Below are 20385 nucleotides of genomic sequence, written 5' to 3' on the forward strand. Positions count from 1 at the left end.
TCCTGATACCATGAGGATTTCAGGCCCTTAGGTCTGCAAGAGGCACGGGGACAAGTTTGGGAGAAGATGCACGTTGGTTTCAAAGTTTTTTTGCAGAGAGTCAAGAAGAATCATCTCTCTGGGACTGTGCATCCAGGAGCTGCAGGAATTTGTGCCTGTCTCCATCAAGAGACTTCAGTCCTGAGATCGTCCTCCGAGTCCCCACCAGTGCTGTCCCACCTCGAGGTGTCCATGGGACATCCCCTCACTGCTGCATGTGCAACAGAGCAGGAATTTCACAGAGGGTCTGCAAGGAAGGACATGGGTTTGCTCTCCTACCATCTTTCCCATGACCACCAAGCCCCAAGACTCCCCATCTTCATCCCACACCAAGCCCAACGCTTCCCGAGCTCATTCCTGCTCTATCCCAGCATTCACGAGGACCAAAACCAATAGTGATGGGGGAAGCTAAAACACAGCAGATTCCCTAATGTCCCCCAGCTGGCAGGGTTCAGCAGCTGAGAAACCTTTCTCAGGATCAGAGGAGGTGTGGGGAGAGGGGCGGTCGGGAGCTGAGACCCTTCCCACGCTCCCCAACGAAGCACCGTGGAGGAACCATCTCCCCATCTCAGGTTTCCACCATCAGGCACCTCCGCTCCTCGTCCCAGGGCAGTTTTGCCTTTCCCAGGTGCCCCTCGCTATGGAGCAGCGACACCCTGGGGGGCAAATAACCCCAGCAGAGCCCCCTGTTCTTTAGGCAGGATTAGGCAAAAAATTTGTCTGCACTTTTGAACTGTTTTCACAAGCGTTGCCTCTCACTCCCACGCAGGAAACAGGAGAGGAGCCGGCCTGTTCCAATTAGGGCTCCTTGGACAAAAAGGGCAGCGAAATTCGGGGCGGGGGGGAAAGGGAAAGTGGGACAGAAAGCTGGGAAAAAGGGAACAGAGAGAAAACTGGGAAGCCAGGATGGATGGGGAGAAGGGGTGAGCACAGCGAGAGGCATTTGCTGGGGATGCCGGGGAGTGTGGAGCGGAGATTTGATTCCCCTTCCAGCAGCACAAGGCATAAAAGGCACAGACATTTGCTATTTTAATTTTAAACAAATATATTTCCTTTTTTTAAAAAAGAAGAAGAAAAATAAGTCTATTTTTTTTTGTCCTTCAAGCAGTGAAAAATAAATACTCGGAGATGAAAGCTGGGCTTCAAGAGAAAAACAAGAGAGGAAACCGAAAGCCCACACTGCTTAGCGCTGCAGAAAGCACAACAAAGCCGGCTTTCTTCCGATGGTTAGCAGCTTTCTTATGGAGATGCGGTGTGTCATGGGGGCGAGCCTTTCCCCTAAAGAAAGGGCCCAAAAACTGTCTTCCCTAACTGCAGATTAAAGTGTTTCTTCCAAAGTTTGGACTCTGGGTACTTAGAGCATCACAGGGAGGGAGGAAGGGGGAAGGTGAGGGTGAGATGTCAAGATGCTCTGCTGGGTTTTGGGGGTAAGTTATTTCATCTGGCTGTAAAACAGAGACACCTTTGCATGAGTGCAAGCTTGCTAGAAGAGGATGCTCAGAGGGATCCATGAGGAAAATTGGGTTTATTTCGACCCTGGGTATCCTGAAGCTGGTGAGGAACCAGGCAGCAGTGCTGGCTGCTAAAAGGATGCTTCACTTACAATTGTGATGGTACAAAACTCACAAGATTTGTCCTCCACGCCTGCCTGCTGCTTTCCTTCAGGCTCCTTTCTGCTCCCTCTCCTGGCTCTATAACGTGGGTGTTGGATGGAGATCCTGGGAAAGCGGCATCCCCTGCAGTCCCAGGAGTGTGCAGGGAGGCAGCAGCCCGGCGGGCAGCTCGCTCCGGCCTCCCCGCCTTTGCGGGGGTGAGGAAGGGAAAAAACGCGCGAGAGAAACCCCTGGACCCAAGCTAAGCAAAACCACAGGGCTTGAGTCAACGCTGGCTGCGATTACGGGAAAGTTCCCCGGGCGTTAGCGGGGACGGGACGTACAGTTCGTCTTCGCGCAGCAATTCGAAGCGGGGCTGCCCTCGGTGGAGGGTTTTGCTCTGTCCCCCCATCTCAGCTGCTGAAAGAAGCACAGACGGATAAAAAGAAGCACCAGGGAGATGTGGCCACCTCTGAGGTTGGGGAACGTGGCCACGGTTTGACAACACTCATCAAAACTGCGCAAAGCAGCCAAGTCAGCAAAAAGATTTTTCCACCAAGACGAAGCAATGGGTCCAGAAGGGTTTAGCTCCAGCATCAATGTTACCTTGATACAAGTCCTCCCCATAAAAGCTGTTTCAAAAACAGCTTTAGAAGCAACACCATCACAATTATAAACTCACGCAGGCCCTTTCCGAACGCGCTGGCCTGACGACAGTCCGGGTTTAATTAAACCCATGTAAAACTCGCGCGGAAGCTGAACTCATAGGTCAGCACTCTGCACCAGGAGTTGCAGCGAGGAACAACCTCCACGTGCCCAAACTGCTCTTGGTTGGGAAGTCGAAGCCTCTTCTTGCAGCTGTTAGACCCTTATCACCCATCACCCTCCTGCTTTCCCAGTCAAGCATCACACAAGCTGGGTTGTCCCCTCTCAAGACAGGATTAGCATCTCACTTTCAGGCTTATTTTACCTTCCATCCTTCCTCAGGAGGGCTGGGAGGACACCAACAAACCTGTGAGACACGCTTCGCCCGCGATAATTCTCTTTAATCCCCGCTAACCGTGCTGCTAAAGAGCTCTAATCCCCGTGCACAGGCACACAGGCATGGGCTGGGCTCAGCAAAGCCTGTAATGGACACCCAGCCCCGACTAAAAGAAGGTCAAGTGTAAATAGCAAGTCCAGGTCATGCCCGGGAGATGCTCCTCTGCAAACAAGCAGCTAAAACCCAGCTCCTCACACCTCGAGACGCAGCAGCGAAGCTCAAATTGCTCAACAGCAATGAGAAAAAAGGAAAAAAAAAAAACCTACAAAAACCCCAGCGATCCCCACCGAACAAACAACTAGATATTCATTTGCTTCTTGGAAGGTTGCCCGAGGTATTGGAATGGCTCATGCCTGGGACCAGAAGCCTCTTGAAATTCCTCGCTGGGCGCCCTGCAAGGCCAGTCGTGCCAGCTTCACCGCGCCAGAGGTTTCCAGAGCCGCGAAAACACAAAACCGCGGGCCGAGCCCTCCCAAAGCAAAGCCACGCTGGGCTCCAGCAACCCGGAGCGGTCCACGTTCTCCACACCCACTCGCTTCCCACCGTCCTCGAGAGCATCCGTGGCTTTGCAGGCGAGTTAAAACCAGGATTTCTGCAGTTCTCACTCCAAATCTCGGGCTGATGATGCCATTTTTGGCATCTTCGATGAAGAAGTGATGTGACTGGAGGATCTGTCCCTAGAGAAGGATGCATCACAGTACCCTGACTTCGATTTATCCCCGGGTGCAAAAGTAAAACTGAAATCACACCTGAGCAGTTCACATTGAGCATCTTTCTACATAAACAAGCCCTCACTCTCTCTCTTCCAAATAATAATTTCCCTCTCCTTCATCATCTAGGGATAAGAAGAGACACTTAATGGGGATTCATCTCCAACACCTCCTTGCTCTGAGGAAGGACAAGGCTGCCAAACCACGCATGACAATCTCCCAGAAAAGGGAGAGATTTGGCAAGGCTGGGTCGAGGTTAGTTGGCAGAACACTGCACAAGGAAAACGCTGTCAGGATGGGAAGTGTGTGAAAAGGGAAGGCTGAGGTCTCCTGGCACAGGCTGTCCCCTCGCAGCCAAGGAACCTGGGACACGTTGGGCTCTGTCGTCACTCCACAAAGAGATCCCAACCCCTCCACTGGTCCAAACAAAGGGTTTTAATTTTCCTTGCCCCAGGAAGGAATTAGACACGCCAAACACCTCCGATCCAGCCATCCCAAGGAATTCCCCAGCCTCCACTTGATTTTTCAGCACCAGTTCTGCATAAACTGATATCTGTCTCTGAGCTTCAGCCCTCGCCCCGGGCTGACTCAATCAGACACGAGGGTACCACACGGCAGGACACAGCCTGAAGTGCCATCAAGCTCAGATGATGTTGGAGCTCCCTCCACATCAAAGCCACTCTCCTCCACTCACCAGCTCCCTCGTTCACAAACCAAAAACACTTGTCAAAGCTGGAAGGGCTGGCCCTGCTGGTGGTACCCACACAATTAAAGTGCCCACCAGTCGCAAGCAGACGGTCCCCATGGATATTCCTACGGCGCTCCCCAAGCCCAGAACACCTCCACGTGATGCAGAGAGCACCGAGCCAGCGATGCAGAAGGCGATGACGAAGAAGGGAGGCTCGGCAGCCACGGGTCACCTCCCCAAGCACGCACGCTGCCCTGGGGCAGCAGGTTATGGGGGCGAATCTTGCCACACCGCTCCGCAGCTGCAGATTCCTGCCGCCCATCCCACCCCAACCTCCGCAGCCTCCCCGGCCAACCCTTCCCCCTGGGGCGACGCCAGCCGAGCCGCGAGGAACCGCAGCCCATTGCTCAATGCCAGGGGGCAAGTTGCAGCGGATCGCGTCCCTGAGGATCACAGAGGGATTGCCGCTGCTGCCTTACCCAGAAAAAGCTTTTCTTCTAATGTTCAGCTTTTGAGAGCATCTTTTACTTTTTCTGTACGTCAAGGTGTGTCTCGGCTCTTCCCAGCGAGTACATGCGGAGGAGAAAAAGGAGCCCTAGAGCTTCACCCTGTCCTCACCTGGTGGCCACCAGGTCCCCATCTCACCACATCGTCCCTTTCTGCCACTAGGTCTGTCCTCCCTTATCAGGCCAAGCTGTCTCTGCAGTTAGCGAAGGAGAAGAGGAGAGATTAGGGTATTTAGCTTCGAAATCAAACAAATTATTGCCCAGGCTTTTTTGCAAACAGATCAGGGTTGGGAGGTCAGAGCGCGGCTGGTAAATCTCAGCACTGTTTGCTCTGACTAAATAATATCAGACCGAGGATAATCAATCATTTTAATCAAGAAAATTATTTATAACCCTTTAGAGCAAATAGTTGACTCTGCTAGCGGCTGCCAAGAGATGGCAGGTAGCGTAACGATCCACATACCTCTAATTCCCCTGCGCTAGATATGGATTTACTCCTTTGCATCACTGGATTTACTGCCACTTGCAACTACCATGAGCCCTCCTACCTGAAGGCATCTTTTCCTCCCTCTGTGACTCACTAATACACATACCAGTCCCTTGCACCTCAAATTAAAACCAGAGTAATCCTAGGAACAGTTCTCTGGGTATTATTTATTTCAGGCTTTGCCCTTTTTGGGCTATACCACGCAACTCCCTGATTACCAAGTGCCACCATGCACTAGAGCAATGGTTTTCCCAGCCACCCTGGGAAGGTCTTGTTTTCCAGCTCCTACTTCTAGGAAACTTCTCACCACAAAGAGATTAAGCCAAATTAAGCCCTGGGAAGATGAGGAAGGTGGGAGTGAGCTGGGAAAAGCAGCCAAAGCTGAGCTGGGCTGCCCCATCAGCTTCAGTCATCCCCATCCCAGAGCCAAGGGCCATCCAGGATGGGGATTATGTCACGGGAGAGCGAAGGGATAAATCAGGAGGTGCTTTGATTTGCCCAGAGGAGAAACTCGAGCTTGGAAATCACAAGCGAAGGTTGGATGGGGGGGAGAGAGAGGCTGAGACGCCCGCAGCCCTCACATCCACCCCGAGCGCAGCATCCGGAAGCTATTAAGGAATTACAGCCTCGCTGGCCCCGAGCCGGCCCCGGCAGAAGTGCCTGGGAGCAGATGGTGAAAGGGTTGATTGAATTCGGCTGCTCGGGCCAAGAGGCTATTAGGAGGAGACGTAAATGGAGGAGGGGGTGTCGTTTGGCAACTCGGGAGCTGGGAGCCCTTGCCAGGAGCTCCGGGAATCCTCCGGCAGCCGTAATAAGCTCGGGGAAGCTTCGGCAGAGCCCTGGATGGGTGGCTTGGAGGGGTACGAGCCTCCCCGTTGCCCACCCACAGAAAAAAGCAGGTTTGCAAAGATCCGTGTTTCCCAACCTGGTCTGATCCCACCCCACTCCCAGCACTGGGCATGGGACCAGACCTCCCAAAGCGCCTTCAGAAGAGGACGGGGCTCAAGTGACTCTGGGCTGGGAGGAGGTGGGGGAAAAAAAGAGAGAGACACGTAGGATGACAAAAAGCCAATGGGAAAAAAAAAAAGAGCATAAGTATGATTTGTAAGTCATCCCCGGTGCCAGCCCTGCTGAAGGTCTGAGCAAAAGCACTAACACAGGGACTGAAATTGCCTAGGGGTGAAGGGGAAGGTTTAAACCCCTCCCTGGGAAATGGGGGAAGAAAAAAGGAGGAACGACCCAAAAATCAACACAACCCCACACTCCGGGCTCCCTGCCCTGGCAAGGCAGCTCCAGCTCCACACACTCCTATGCCCGGGGCACGGGGAACACCAGCTCTGGGGTTCCCATCTCCAAATCCATCCTAGGTTTTCCAAGAGAGAAAAGTCCAAGTCCCCTGGTGGGGACATGGGGGGAGCCTGGTCTGGGCTCTGCCGAGTGCTCCGTGACCCCAAGGGGATCTTTTGGGAGCAATCTTTTCCGAGACAAGTCATGAGATTATTTCTTTGCCTGGAATTTGCTCCCGCAGCTCCCATCAGCCCGGGACTGCTGAGTCAAGAGACCGCCGGGGCTGTGCCCTCCAGATGAGTAAATAAATTGCCATGGGGAGCGGTGGAGGGAAGGGGGGGAACGGCGCCCGGGATGAAGGGAGGGAGGGGACACGATGACTCCTCGAGCCTTGGGCTGGGGACGCAGGCTGGTTTGGCAGCCGCGCTTTGCAACGCACCGAATTAGTCACCGGATTAGGCAGCGCAGTTACACACAGCTGTTTAAAGGCGCACTGTCCCTCCCCTTGGCTTTTTTTCTTGAGCTTTCTTCCCTCTTTCTTCCTTCTATTTTTTAAATTTATCTTCAATTTTTTTTAGGTCTAACTTCAGCTTTCAATGGGTGCTTGGGATCGGCAGCAGCAAACTGGGGGAGCCAAGGATGAGGCAGCTCTAAATGATGCTAAATGGCATGGGCTAGCAGCAAGGGCTAGGCTAGGCTAGGCTAGCCCAGGACTAAGCCCCATTCCCTCCCTAAACGGGACTGACGGGCAGCCAGGTCACTCTATAGAATCCATATGGCCTCAGCAGCTCAGGGCTCAGCAACATCATCCAGCTCGAAGGCAAAACAGGCACAACGACCGGAGCCTTTCAAGTTGCAAACTTTAGAGCCAGCTTCAAATCTGGAGCTGCTTAAAACCAGCCCCCAGTGACTAAACCAGCCCACCGGGGCCACGGCTACCGTGACAGCTCCAAAAAACCCGCTGCCAACGCTGCAAAATGAAACTTTCCCAGCCTCCAGAACCGGGGGCAGCCTGAAGCCCAGATTTCTATGCATCCCATCAAAAGGATGGGGCCAGGAATCGTTGCAGGGTCAGGGCGCGGGATGGGGAGCCCCGATGCTGGTACCAACCTGCCCGGCTCATCTGCTGCCTGCAGCCGATGCTGAGAATTCAATAAATCAGTTTTTCCCCATTTCTGACTGCAAACGGGGAGAAATTTCATTTACTGACCTCATGACGCGGGTCTGGAGACACGAAGCAAGTTGGGTAACACACCTTGAGCATTTTAAAAGAGAAAGCGCTTCACATTGCATTTTAAAACCGCCTCTAACAACAATGTGTAAAAAAAAAAGAAGAATAAAATGACCCAAATTTCACGTGTTCCACTATATCTTTTTTTAATTTTGCAGTGGAAAAAGCCAGGAGGACTCAGCTTTTGCAAGTTGCATCTTCTGATGGTTCAGGTTTTGGTAAACATTTTCTCAAAACTAAATAACAGAAACTTTTGCTGCTTCCAGAACACTGACCAAAATGAAGTGGTTTTGCACAAACACATGCAGACACCTACAAAACAAAACACTGTCATGTGGGTCAAAAAGCCACATTTTTATTATTGTGATGGATAGTGGGGGTTTTAAAAGCAACAGAAAACAAACCCCAAAGCGCTTCCCAGTGTCCGGCTCCAGTTTGGGGGCTCTACTGGTTACACCGGTGGCAGCTTTTCCTTAGTCAGCAGTTTTGTCTCATCCCAGTGGAAATTCCAGCCACCAAGAGGACACACAACCCTCAGCGGGCTGGGGATGCTGGGGATGCTCCCAGCTCCCTGCTGCAGCGTCACCGTGCCTCAGTTTCCCAAAAAAACTGCTCTCACCAAGCCTTTCTTCAACACCTTTTGGGGTCAGAGGCCCCAAAAGCATGTTGCATTTTTAAAAAAGTCCCACTGGCCTCAACGCTCCCCACCAGCCATCTGAAGAATGCCTTGGAATCATGTCAAATATTTGAAATGAGATGGGGGGGCACGGGGAGGGGAGCCGCTCCGTGTTTGACTCAGTGTCTGGCTTCTTTCATCAACCCCGCATTCCTCCTCATGCCATCACCCTCCAGGAAAGTGCGACAACGTACATAATCCATGTGGAGCCAATTTAAAATCCCCTCCGTGTGTTAAAACAAACAAAAAAAAAAGGCATTTTGTTCATTAACAAGCTCTGAACGTGTAGCTGGGGAAGAGGAAGAAGAGAGCAACGTGGAGAACTCGGGGTTTGCCCCCCATCCGAGGCTTAACAATCCTCCCATCACATCGGAGGAGGGAACAGAACTTAGAGCACTTTTAAACGCAAGCGCCAAGGGTTTTGCCTTCGCCTGGACACACGCGGCCCTGCAGAAGCTCAAGCTTTGCATGCAAACATTTGCAGCCTCTTAATGTTCCGTGCTCCCAGATTCCAGATACGCAGGCTGAGCCTTTTAACCAAATTACAAACCGAAACCACCTCTCTGAACCTGACACCAAACTGTGCATCCTCCTGGATCCAAGGAGATATTCCGGCACGTAAAGCGACTTGCGGATTTGCACATTCTCACATAATTACACCAAAACCTGCAGCAGTCACAGGCACAAATCCGCAAACCCGGGGCTAAGAGCAGCTTTATGGGCTGGACGTGCAGGACTAAACCCAGCTTCGCCAGGCTCACCTTTGCATCCACGACCACGTTATCTCTGGAGCCATCTCACAATCAAGTGCTCCCCCCAACCAAATTCCACTGCACCTGGGAAAAATGTAGGAGCTTGTAGGAGAATCAATAAATATTTATTGTTCGACCAGCAGTATTTTGACTGGAGATGTAAGCATGGCTCCGTGCCAGGGGAACCAGAGCCTTCTTGGCCAGCGCTGCAAACAATTTTGTTTTCTGTATCTAGTTGGAAGATTATAAACTACACAATGAAGGCAAAAAAAAAAAAGAAGCAGGCAGCGAGCAGCTTAGTCACGGAAGAGGAACAAAAAGGCTGAGATGTATAACTATGCCGTGCATTTAAAACAAAAAAAAAGGGGGATGCAGGCCCAATTGTTGGCTGTGAGACAGCTGTACAGTTTATATCAGCTACAGATTTGTCCCACTGGCTTCTGCAGTGATGAGGTTTTATGCTGGATCAGAGCATTTAGCCCCGGCTTTGGTGGAGTTGTGCTGACTTGGACAAGCTTCAAACCTGGGGAGTCAGGTCTCAACCTACGAGGCACAATCCTGCACCCATGGGAACGACCCTGATTTCCATGGGATCCCCAAACTCACAGTGCAAAGAGTCGTCTTGGTGCTTTACTGCTCAAGACATATCACCTCTTGCATTTTCACATCAATTCCTCGGTACCATCCTACCGAGCACAGGTCTTATTTGTAAGCCTGGAAGACGGCAGCAGCTCCATCTTTTGGATCCATTTGGGGACAGCAATGACATTTGCTCCCTTAAGTCACTTAATTTACTCACCTTGTGCCCGCGCAAGGACCAGCTGAGAGCGCAAAAAGGAAACCACTTTCTTTGCTTGTCTTTCTTCCTCAAAACCCCACCTGATGCTGGTACTACAACCCAAACGAGCCATTTGGGATGACAGATCTGCACATTTACACCCCCCTAAACCTTCTTCAGACACAAGTCTGGTCTTACTCACACCTGAGTGTCTGGTCTCACCAAAACAGCAGCTGGTGAAGAACACTGAGCCATCTTCTATTTTGCCTCCAGCATCAAACTATCATCCCAAAGTCCAACCACAGCACAAGCTTTGCACCCTAAACGCTGTCCCAGCTGTCCCCAAACCTCAGCCACCCCATAGGACCCATCCAGGAGGATACAAGCAATGCTTTCGAGAGCTCAGGCACAACATTCCAGCATGAGACTGTGTTATCCCTTATTTTATAAGGCCTATCCAAGCGTGGCACGTCGTGATTACACGGCAAATTAGCGGCCCCTTCGTGTCACAACGCTGTAATTACACACTTGTTACATGCTTTTGGGGGAGTTTGTGAGGAAAAAGTGGAAGGAATGGGGACTTTGCTTCTTTTTTTCTTGGAAATCTCATTCTGCTCCCTGGTGTAAGTCTGGGATGTGCTTCGGCTGGTGTATCCCTGAGGAAAGGTCTATGGAGTTGCCCTCTTTTCACCTTTTTTCACAGCTTTGTCCCCAAGGCAGACAGAAGTTGACACTAAAATGGAGAGGGGGGGGGAGGCCGCAGACCCCTCCCTCCTGGGGAACTCTCATTCCCCCATCCTTGCTGGATACCACACTAATGGGCATTTTGGGAGCGCATAGAAAGGTAATTGCTCTTTTTCAGTTCAAATTCTCACCTCCTCCACAGGCAATCAGCATCGAAAATGCCACAGGAGCCCAGAGCCCAAAGCCCTCAGATTTATTAAGTCTCGCCCTTGTTGGCTGGTGATTCATGCCCACACAGAGCAATCCACAGCCGAGCTCTCACCTCTTGCAAAAGCCGTCAGAAAGGTGCTGGATGTGGATTCTCTGCATCCCTAAAATCACTTTTCAGTGCTTGTCTCCTTGGCCCAGGCTTTGCTGGGCTTCCAGGCAAACACTGTGTGTGTGCACAGCCTGTCCCGCTGAGCACAAGTAAATGTTCTTCCAGTACAAGCGATGCAGAGGAAGGAACATCTGGAAGCAGAGAGGGAAATGCTGCTGTTGCGCTGCTGCTTTCATCCCACCTGCAAAATGTGACCATGCAAAGCACCAACAAAACTGGGGTGTTAACAGCATCAGGGAAACTGAGTCACGCAGCAGGTGACACAGCTGCAGGGACCAACCTGGAGTGTGAGGGAGGTGCAAGTATAACGGATTAAACTTTCCTTTTTGGAAGAGGAGATGTTCCAAGTCTTTGTGCACTTATCTCCAACCAGCTCAGCAAACTGGCTCCTTTGAGCGGGCTGATCTTGCCCTGACTCTATTCTGTGCACATATATAAAGACACAGAAGCAAAGGTATAGCTGGAAACAAGATGGGAAAGGATAAAGGATGAAGGATCCCATCCTAAAACTGTAATGAAGATGCTTTCAGACTCGTAAAGCACTTTGCCACCTCAGTGCAGCGAGCCTTCGCAGGAGGGTGTGCATTTGCAGAAGACTCGCTTTAAATGCAAACTCCCTTATTTGCCTGCATTGCAATTTTAAAGAACTCTTGCTTCAGCCCTGACCCAAGCCCTGCACGGGGGGAAAGGCTCTTGCCAGATCAAAATCCCCCCTGGGATGCCGCCCACGCGGAGGCCGATGGAAGCGACGTGCCTGTCTCACAGCTGGCCCCAGGGTCCGCATGGGAAGCACAGAACACGCGGGGTCCAGCTGTCCCCCGGGTGGCAGGATTTCTACACTGAACGTGCACAAAATAATCCTTTTTATGCCAGGCAGCAACAAATCAAGCACCAGAAAAAGGAAGCGGGAGGGGGGACAGCATCCCACCTCACCTGGGATGCCCAGCATCACCACCTTGCCCTTCAGCAAGTCACCAGCTTCATTAGAAATATCGTTATCACCCGAGTCCTAATTACACACTGCCAGCTCCCAGCAAGGGTTGCAGACCCACTTTTAACTCTGACCACAGAGAGTAAAAGAAGTTTTGCAGAACCGGAGGAAATAAATCGATTTGCAGAGGGCAGCGTTTACCAGTCGCAAAGTTACGTTCCCATTGGGGTTGATTTTTGCACAGTTTGGAGTTTTACTGTCTGAAAAAAAAAGGCTGATAAACCAAGTTCCACCAGCCCATTAGTGGATCAGTCACAATCGAAGTGATGTTACCGTCTACTCTATCAGATCCTTATAACGAAACCTGCACACATACAACTTGCCTATTAAATGAGAAACCCATCACCCTGGTGTTTTGGCTCCTGACCTACTCAACTCGCTCACACAGCAACAGCGGGGGGTGGAATTTGGCTTTGGACGCCTTGTGCGACTTCACATCCTTTTCAGGTTATTTTTAAACCCTTTGGACACACTACAAATCCCACCGAACTCCTCCCTGCAGGGGCCGCCTACACGTGTGGGTTGGAGTGGGGTTTGATTTCAGGGGGACTGCGGAACCAAAGCATCTCTGCAGTTTTTACGGGGCATCAGGCACCTGGCACATAAAAACATCTTGCACAATTGAAAACCTATGCCTGCAACCGCTCTCCTTGTGTTAAGGTTAACCCTGTGGATACCGTGCAAAGCGAATCTGCAACCAACGGCTGAATGAGCCACCGTGGAGCAGTTAAATCCTCAGACACAGCCCAAAATAGACAGGAATAGAGAAAAGTTACATCCCCTACGCATGGCATCCCAGAAACATGAGCTAGCAGCATCCATACTCCTCTCAACATCAATGCGAGGAGCAAGAATGCTTCAGCCTTCTCTAAAAAAGTTGGAGGGGAAATGAGGTTAAGCCAGCTAATTGACAACATTGACCTTTTTGGCTCGCAGCGTTAGCGCAGCCACCAAAACAGAAGCGACTGCAGCTGAAGTTGATAGGGAGTCAGCTCTTTTTTACCTTTTGGGGTTTGTTTTTTAATTTTTCAGCGCTCTTCCTGCCAAAGTTCAGACTTTGGGTCAGCTCTGCGAACAGAGCTTTAGCGGGGAGAAGAAAATGAACTTAAGGCAGTGCAAAACACCGAGTCCTCGCTTTAGGCACAAGGCAATCACATTGATCCAATGCTCAAACACCTGTAACATGCCAGAAGTGTAAATTTAAACAGAAACTTGGGCCTGAACTGAAAAACAAAGCCCACCAGCCCTGCCTCAATGGGCCAAGTGGTTCTTCCTACCCCATTTTCTTCCCCTGCAAGCAAAGTGTCACAAGCACAGGAATGAGTCTCTGGTAAATGTTCTTTTAACCAAAGCTTTAGGACATAGGAACAAACAGGCCCTCAGCTCCACTTCAGTCTCTGATTTAACAGTGGGTGCTTTGGAAAATCACCCTCAGCATCCTTACTGCGTTTTAAAACCTGGTCCTCCTGAGCCCACGCCTGAAAGCCAGGCTCAGCCCAGCTGTCAGAGACACAGCACTAAAATAGATATAACCAGACCGCGTCCTCTCTGCGTGCAGCTGAAGTGGGAAGATGGACCATGCAAAAGTCACTCTCCCCACGTCGGACACTGTGCAGCCCATCGGTGGCAGATGCCCCAGGCTTGTGCTGACTTACCGGAGCTCTCTGCAGACAAGCTGATCCTACACAAGCGTCTGGTTTAAACCCGAGTGCCAGCCTCCCTTGCACTCCAGCTGTCATCCTATTTCCCATGCCTGGCAGGAGTCAAGCCCCCTTTTCTGCATTTCCTAGGAACTTGCTAACTGGCAAAGCGACACATAACTCTAATTCGATTTTCTTCAGCACGCCAGTGCTACACAAAATCCAGCGAATTACAGCGGGAAGGGATGAAGCAACAGGACTCATTTCACCCTCCCTGGTTCCCAGAAAGAGAAATGTTGGGTTTTTTGTTTGGTTGGGGTTTTGTATTTAGTTTTGTGTGTCTGGGGTTGGTTTTTTTCCCCTGCAGGCTCTCCAAGCACCATCCTCTTCCTCGCCTGAGCAAGGCAGGAGTCAGTTGAGCGGCCAGGGTCAGCAGGCAGTCAGACGACATCAGTATGTGAATAACAGCCCTTATTATGGTAAAGGCTCAACTATTAGCGTTAACCACAGCCAGCAGCAGCCAAACTTATCGCTGCAACAACAAAAAAAACCCCACATGTCTCGATGCAGTAACGTGTTGCTATCTCCTGAGAGCTCCTGCACTCTTCCTACACCCATTTCTCCAGCGAGGAGGAAAAAGAAATCAGAGCAGCTGGTTTAAACGTGGTAAATCCAGAGGAGCCACCGCTGGAGTTTTGTTTCCCAAATACCAGGAGTGCTTGGACCACACGAGGCATTTCCAGCGAGGGATGGGGGGAACGTACAGCTTGTGGGTCACCCACTCGGGAAAAGGTTGGGGGTTCTCTCAAACACCCCTCCGAGTGCACCTCTCCTGCCACCCAGGAGGCGTTTGCCTACATCCCCGCAAGGATGCCTGAGCATGAGAAAAGGAGGCTGGAAGGGCGGCGGTTTTTTTGGTTGTGTTTTTGTTGGTTTTTTTTTAAGACAAAGTGGGATATGGGGGGGGAGGTGGAAAGTCTTCAAGCTGCTCGGGAAGCCAGTTCCCCGGCGGTGCTGCGGGGCAGAGCTCAGCTGCAACTCGGGGGTGCGCTGCGAAAAAGGGGGAGGCGGGATCCCCAGGGCTCCCTGGCGAGGGGGGTGGACGGGGAAGGGGAGGGCGAGGGGCTTACCGGGGGACGGGAAGAGCTCGATGTCCACCTTCTCCGTCTTGATGATGGTGAGGTCCACCGCCGCCTTCATGGCTGGGGCAGCGCCCGCGGGGGCGTCGCGCCGGGACCGGAGGGGGCGGCGGCGGCTGCTGAGCCCCGGCGAGCGCGGAGCGGGGCGGCCGGGGCAGCGGCGGCCGAGCGCCTGGTCCCTCCCTCCTCCTCTTCCTCCTTCTTGTCCTCTTCCTCCTGCTCTCCCCTTCCTTCCCTCGCCCTTCTCTCCCGCTCCGCTCCTCCGCCGCTTCCGCGCTCCCTCGCCACTCCGCTCCGCTTCGCCCGTCCCCCGCTGCCGCCGCCGCCCCGGCCCGGGCTGAGCCGCCGAGGGGAGGGGACACTGGGCCGGCCCCGAGCGGTGACAGCGCCGGGGGAGGGACCCGCCTGCCCCCGCCCCGGAGGCGGCCCCGGCACCCGGCGCCGCGGGGAGCGGAGCCGACGCTGCCCCGGGGTGTGGGAGAAGCGACAAATGCGGGGGGATGGAGGGTAATGAGGGGTACGGGGGGATGGAGTTAGCGGGGGGAGTCTCAGCGCATCCAGCACAAAGTTGGGTCCCGCTGTGCCAGCTCCACAACCTCCGCTTGCAGCCCAGCCCCAAAACAAGAAGGGGAAAAGGGATTTGCCGTTTTAGCACAAGAAAATGCTGCTGGCTGCGTGCAGCTGGAGCCTCAGCGATCCGCTGAAAATCTGTGTTTCTTCAAAGCAGGCCGGTTTCCTTCACCCTGCCTGTCTCAACATGAACCACCTTTCACACTCGCATCACCCCTTTCGCACTCGCATCCACACCTTCACACGCCCATCGCCAGTGCTGCTGCCCGCTCAGACTGTCCTGATCAGCTCCCACCCGCAAGCGCGTCCAGATATGCAGGTACAGTCACAGTCGTGTCACACAATGGGTGACAGCCAGGCATGGTTGTGCTTTGTACAGGCAGGAAGCCAAAAAATGTCTGGGAACCGACTGGATAAAAAGCATCTTGAAGGTGCAAGATGAGCCTCATGCCAGCATGGCATGAAGTTAACAGAAGAATATCAGTTCTCACATGAAATATGTTTTATTATATTTGGGTAGCGCAAACTGCAGACCACAAACGGCAGAGCAGAAGGGAGATTATGACTCACAGATGTCAATTTACCGGTACAAGTGTTTTAAAAAAAAAGTAATTAGCAACGAGCTCTTGTGGTTCTCTCACTCCGAAAGTCTTAACAGTCTCTGACACGCTGGCAGAGACTGGGCCGCTCTGATTAAAGATGGGCTCAAATTAACATGCCGGGGTGAGGCTTCTAGGCTGCCTGCTAAGCCATAGGGTGAACAGGGTCCTGCTCACAAACTCCACTGAAACCTTCAAACGCACTGAAAGATGAGTTGCAGATGCAAACATAACAGCTCGGGATTATTTCTAGCTTCTTCAGCGGTGCCTTTCTCAGTCGCCTAAGGCGTATTTATAGGAGAAAAGTTCATGTAACTCAAAGAAGCTGTGAGGTGCCAGGGCCAGAAATCGAGAGCCTGATTCTGACTCTCATGAGCAACCAGCTTTACCAAGGCAATAGCTCAAGATGCAGCCAGCAGGACGTCTGAGAACTAGCAAAGCCAGCAGGCAGCTACATCCAGCCAAAAGTTCATCTTTCAGGCATCTCACTCATTGACAAGTTGCTCGCATTTCCAATTTTACAGGCAATAGCCTTTCTGATTTGCTTGCAAGTTCAGTTAGGAGCAACCTATTCCTGCAGCAGAGGAGCAGGGGCAGTGATTCACTGTGTGACCAATATCTGAGCTCCTTCCAGTGGGCTTTGGAGAAACTGAGCTGTGCTCAGGCAAGGCACAAGGTTTGAAACCTCAGGCGGTGTGTCCTTGGTTTGAATTCTGCCATAGAAACGAACCTGGGAATCCGAAAGTGAAAAGAGAAGGGCTGTAGGGATATAACTTGGTCCCCGTTGCCTCTCTCTGTAAGGGATAATGTGCTTGCACCTGCCTTTCGTTTTGCATTTCTTTCCCCTCTTCCCCATACAGGATGGACAGCAGTGATTGAAGGAAGAAACTAGAGAGAAGAGATTTAGCAGAATGTTTCCAGTTGAAAATCAAAAGGGGATTCAGGAGAAACAGCTGCCTTTCTGTACGGTCCCTTCCAGAGCAAGCTTGGGAGGAGAAACTCGATGCGATTACCGCAGCCTGACAATCCTTTCCCTTCCTACACTTTGCTGTGGCTGCGATCCTGGGGCGAGTGTGGGAGAGTGTGTGCAGGGACCGGTTTGCACAGCTGGCTGTGAGCTCTTGGCCATGGCGATGAAGCTGTCAGAAAGCACCTGGGGTCCCAACCGGATTGAAATGACCTGAGTGTTCCCCTCCCCAATCTGCAGCGCTCAATAATCCACCCTGCTCCAAGCAAACCACAATCCCCAGCCCGAGTCAGGCACGAAGCTGACGGGGATGGGCTGTCGACACCACAGAGGAGAAAGCTCTCCTGGGCACAGGTGGTCCTGGATGGAGCTGCCGGTGGGATTAAAAAGTGGCACAAGAGGATGCAGAGGGGTCTGTGCTTTAGCCTTGCTCCCATGGGCGATGCATTTGGCTCGGCCTCTCCTGTGAGTGTTACGGTTTTAAGGACTGGCCGAACTCCAGAGCACCTGTAATGGGGCTCCTTCTCTTCTGGACCAGCCCAAAGGCTCTAATAAAAATCTTTCTCACAGCTTGTGTGGTTTTTATTAGGAAAGATACACATGCTCTTGGCATCCAGCTCAGCCCCGATCCTGCAAAGCTGGTGATGCTGAGCCGCAGCTTGGTGCGGCACAGCTGCGGCAAACCTTTGAGCTCCTCCACTCCGTGCCCTGCTTCGTTTTGCTCATGCAATGTACAGCGGTCCCGACGTGCAGGGAAACTAGAAGTGCTTTCAAAAGCAGCATTGGGGTGGGAAAACCCCAATGAGGGGGAAAAGAACAGGGAAGAAGTAGAGATTTCCTCCCCGGGCAGCTGCATCTCTCCTTCGAACTCAACTCCATCCTAGCGGCTGCCTTAATTTGTGTTCACTTCAGAGCCTGCAACATGAAAGCCCTGGCTCAGAGCTCCAGCTGAGCCGCTCAATGGCTCAGTGTTCGCAGACGACATGGAAGGAATCCATTGATTAGTTGCTTCAGCTGGGATGTGACCATTTGGAGTCCAAGACCTGCCAAACATGACTTCGCCTCAGCAACTGGTTCCTATTTGATGCTTATAGGCTTTAGAAAAATCTTTTCCACATCTAAGTCTCACTCTCCTTTTCCATTCTGTCGTTATTCAATGTTAATATCTATTCAGGCTCGCTCCTGTTTAGGGAGGGATGCTGAATTGCGGAGAACAGCCCTCCTGCCATTAATATAGCCAAAAGATTTTGCCGCTGATGGGCGATAGCCATCTGCCCTCTCTCCACAATGCAGCCCGACTGTTTTTCAACAGTTTGGAACAAAGAAAGGACAGGCAGTAATACCACATTGTTCCCAGTGACGCTGCCTAACCATGGTTTGAAAGAAGAATAACAATTATTCATTTAGCATCGGGGAAAGGTTATGACAAGACCAAAGCCTTTGCCATCATTTATGTTACGGAACTGGGACAGCTTCTGTCCCTCGGATTTACCCATTCTCAGGATTAGGTGTTACCAGTAGTCTGGAAAAGGAGCTTTTCCTTGCACCGCTGCTACCAAAGCGCAGCCACCTCTGGAGTGAAATGCAATGGCTACGTAGTAACACGGAGCAACACCACCCAACTGTTAGGGACAGGAAATGAAGAACACTATATCCAATTAAAACTGCAGGGGGATATTTATGGCAGAACATAATTAGCCAAATTGGAGCCTTCCCCAAAACTGCCATGGGATTTTTAATGACCGCGAGTGGTCAGGGCTTTGGTTTGATGTTTTGTCGAGTAAACAATACCCAGAGGGCATGAGACAAAAATCAGGAGTAAAGGGGAAGGGAAAAGAAAAAGGAGAAAAAAAAAAAGTGTTGTGCAAGTCCAAGGAGAAACGGAGACATGAAAGGATTTATCGTAAGGAGAACATTGTTGGAAAGAGCAGCAGCCACTGCTCTAAGAAAGGAAAGAGCAGGGAGGTGGCTCTGGGTGTGGAGGTGGCCGCTGCAATGAGAGGAAAGAGCAAGCGGCTGCCCTGACCCTTCCCCAGGGAGATACCTTTCCTGGAATTTAAAATGATACAAGAAATTCTTTCAAGTGCTGTAATAGCTGGGAAGGATTGGAGCAAGTTGTTTTACGCTGGTAAAAGGGGGCTGGATTAGTCCTGGTGGCTACAGCCTCCCCTTTTTGGCTAAGCGGCGGGTGTGGAAAAAGAGCTGGTTAGTCAGCACCAATGGCGTGTGCCCCCCGGGCTGTTCCTGGGGAATGCAGGACACCCTCAGATTTGTGGCCAGGAGGTGATGACCGTCATGAAAGTGTCAACTCCTCCATGACCCAGATGGCTGCGGGGTCCCCCCGCTGCTGGAGTCACGGAAAGTCCCCATCCTCCGTATTAAAAGCGAGTTTCTGTTCATGCTGTGGAGATCCAGAGTTCAGACCCATCTTAGCCCCGAGACATCGCTGCCACAATACCAGCCTCTGATTGCCCTCCAGGCACCAGCAGAGGAAGCCGCCTCCGAGCCTCCCTGACTCCTGCTCTCATTAACTTCCCAGCGGACATGGCTCACAAAAGCATCTTTGTGGCCAGCACCAGGACCCCGGCGCACACACGTCTCTGCAGAGCTGCGAGGGAGCGACGGCTCCGGCCGCACGCCGCGGGTACCTCCATCAACAGCCTCGCAAGCTGCTTCAGCATCTTCGAGTGCCTTCTGCTATTGGTTTCCCAGAGGTCCCATGCTGCTTCGTAACTTGATTAGCTAATCTGGGCTCAAGCGATGTAATTGTGCCTTGAATTTCGTTGGCAGGGGGTGCTGTCACTCACTCGTTACCCTGCTGGAAGAACTAGCTGGGTGGAAAATGCTCATAAGCTGTTCTGCAGCACTGTTTGCTCTGAGCACATTGTCCCTCTCCTCCTCAAGTTCTTGGTAAACATACCATGGGGAATTTTCTCTTAAATTCTTGATATTTGCAATTATTCCAAGCACACACAGGTGATACACATTGAACCTCACCTGTAGGACCTCTCATCTTTGGGCAGATCCCTCGGGCAGCCTCCTTCATAGCAGAAGCAAATACAGCCAGCTCGGATTTAAGCAACACATCTCTGCTCGCAACTTCACCCTTGGCATTCACTGATCTCTGGTGACAGAGTTTATTGAACCGATTTCTGACGCTCCTTGAGATCCCCTTAGCAAATAGGATTGTTACTAATAAAGCATATCTTCTGGACAGCTAAACTATTCACTAAAACTATCTGTTCTTTCAAAAACACCCACCATCAGCAAAAAAAAGAGACCCACAGCTTCAAGAAAGAGCAAGCACTGATTTCTAGTATACAAATCCACAACCCAACGATCACGAGATGATGATGCAACCAGCCAGTTGATGGAGATAATTCAGTAATGGGCACAACTACCCCACGTACACCATGCCCAGAGCAAGGGAATTGCAAGATGAGACCCCCACTAGTAGCAATTAAAACCCAAAAAGCTGCCTGGTCCAGATAGTGCTGATGAAGACACCCCGTATTGCTCTTGGGATGAAGGATTCACTCGCGTCTGTGTTTCAAAGAGGAAAATCCCTGGAAACCTCCTCGCTCGCAATTGTCTCGGCTTGGCAACCTGGCCCTGTAGTGAATAAGCG

At 51.7% G+C, this 20385-nt stretch overlaps 1 protein-coding gene across 3 annotated transcripts in view; it reads right to left on the reverse strand.

The window, feature by feature from the left end:
- Window positions 1–20385, reverse strand: part of ETS1 (ETS proto-oncogene 1, transcription factor) — a gene marked incomplete at its 5' end in the record, with an annotated part of 63034 nt that overhangs the window by 23342 nt on the left and 19307 nt on the right. The window contains one exon of one of the 3 annotated variants that reach the window (XM_082070575.1): window positions 14613–14921. The exons of the other annotated variants lie outside the window; for them this stretch is intronic. Coding sequence (XP_081926701.1) covers window positions 14613–14682 — 70 coding nt within the window. Of the gene's footprint in view, window positions 1–14612; window positions 14922–20385 lie in introns of those variants that run through there. 3 annotated transcript variants of the gene reach the window in all.

This window comes from Streptopelia decaocto, assembly GCF_964273445.1.
Source record: "Streptopelia decaocto genome assembly, chromosome: 21".
NCBI classification, from domain to species: domain Eukaryota; kingdom Metazoa; phylum Chordata; class Aves; order Columbiformes; family Columbidae; genus Streptopelia; species Streptopelia decaocto.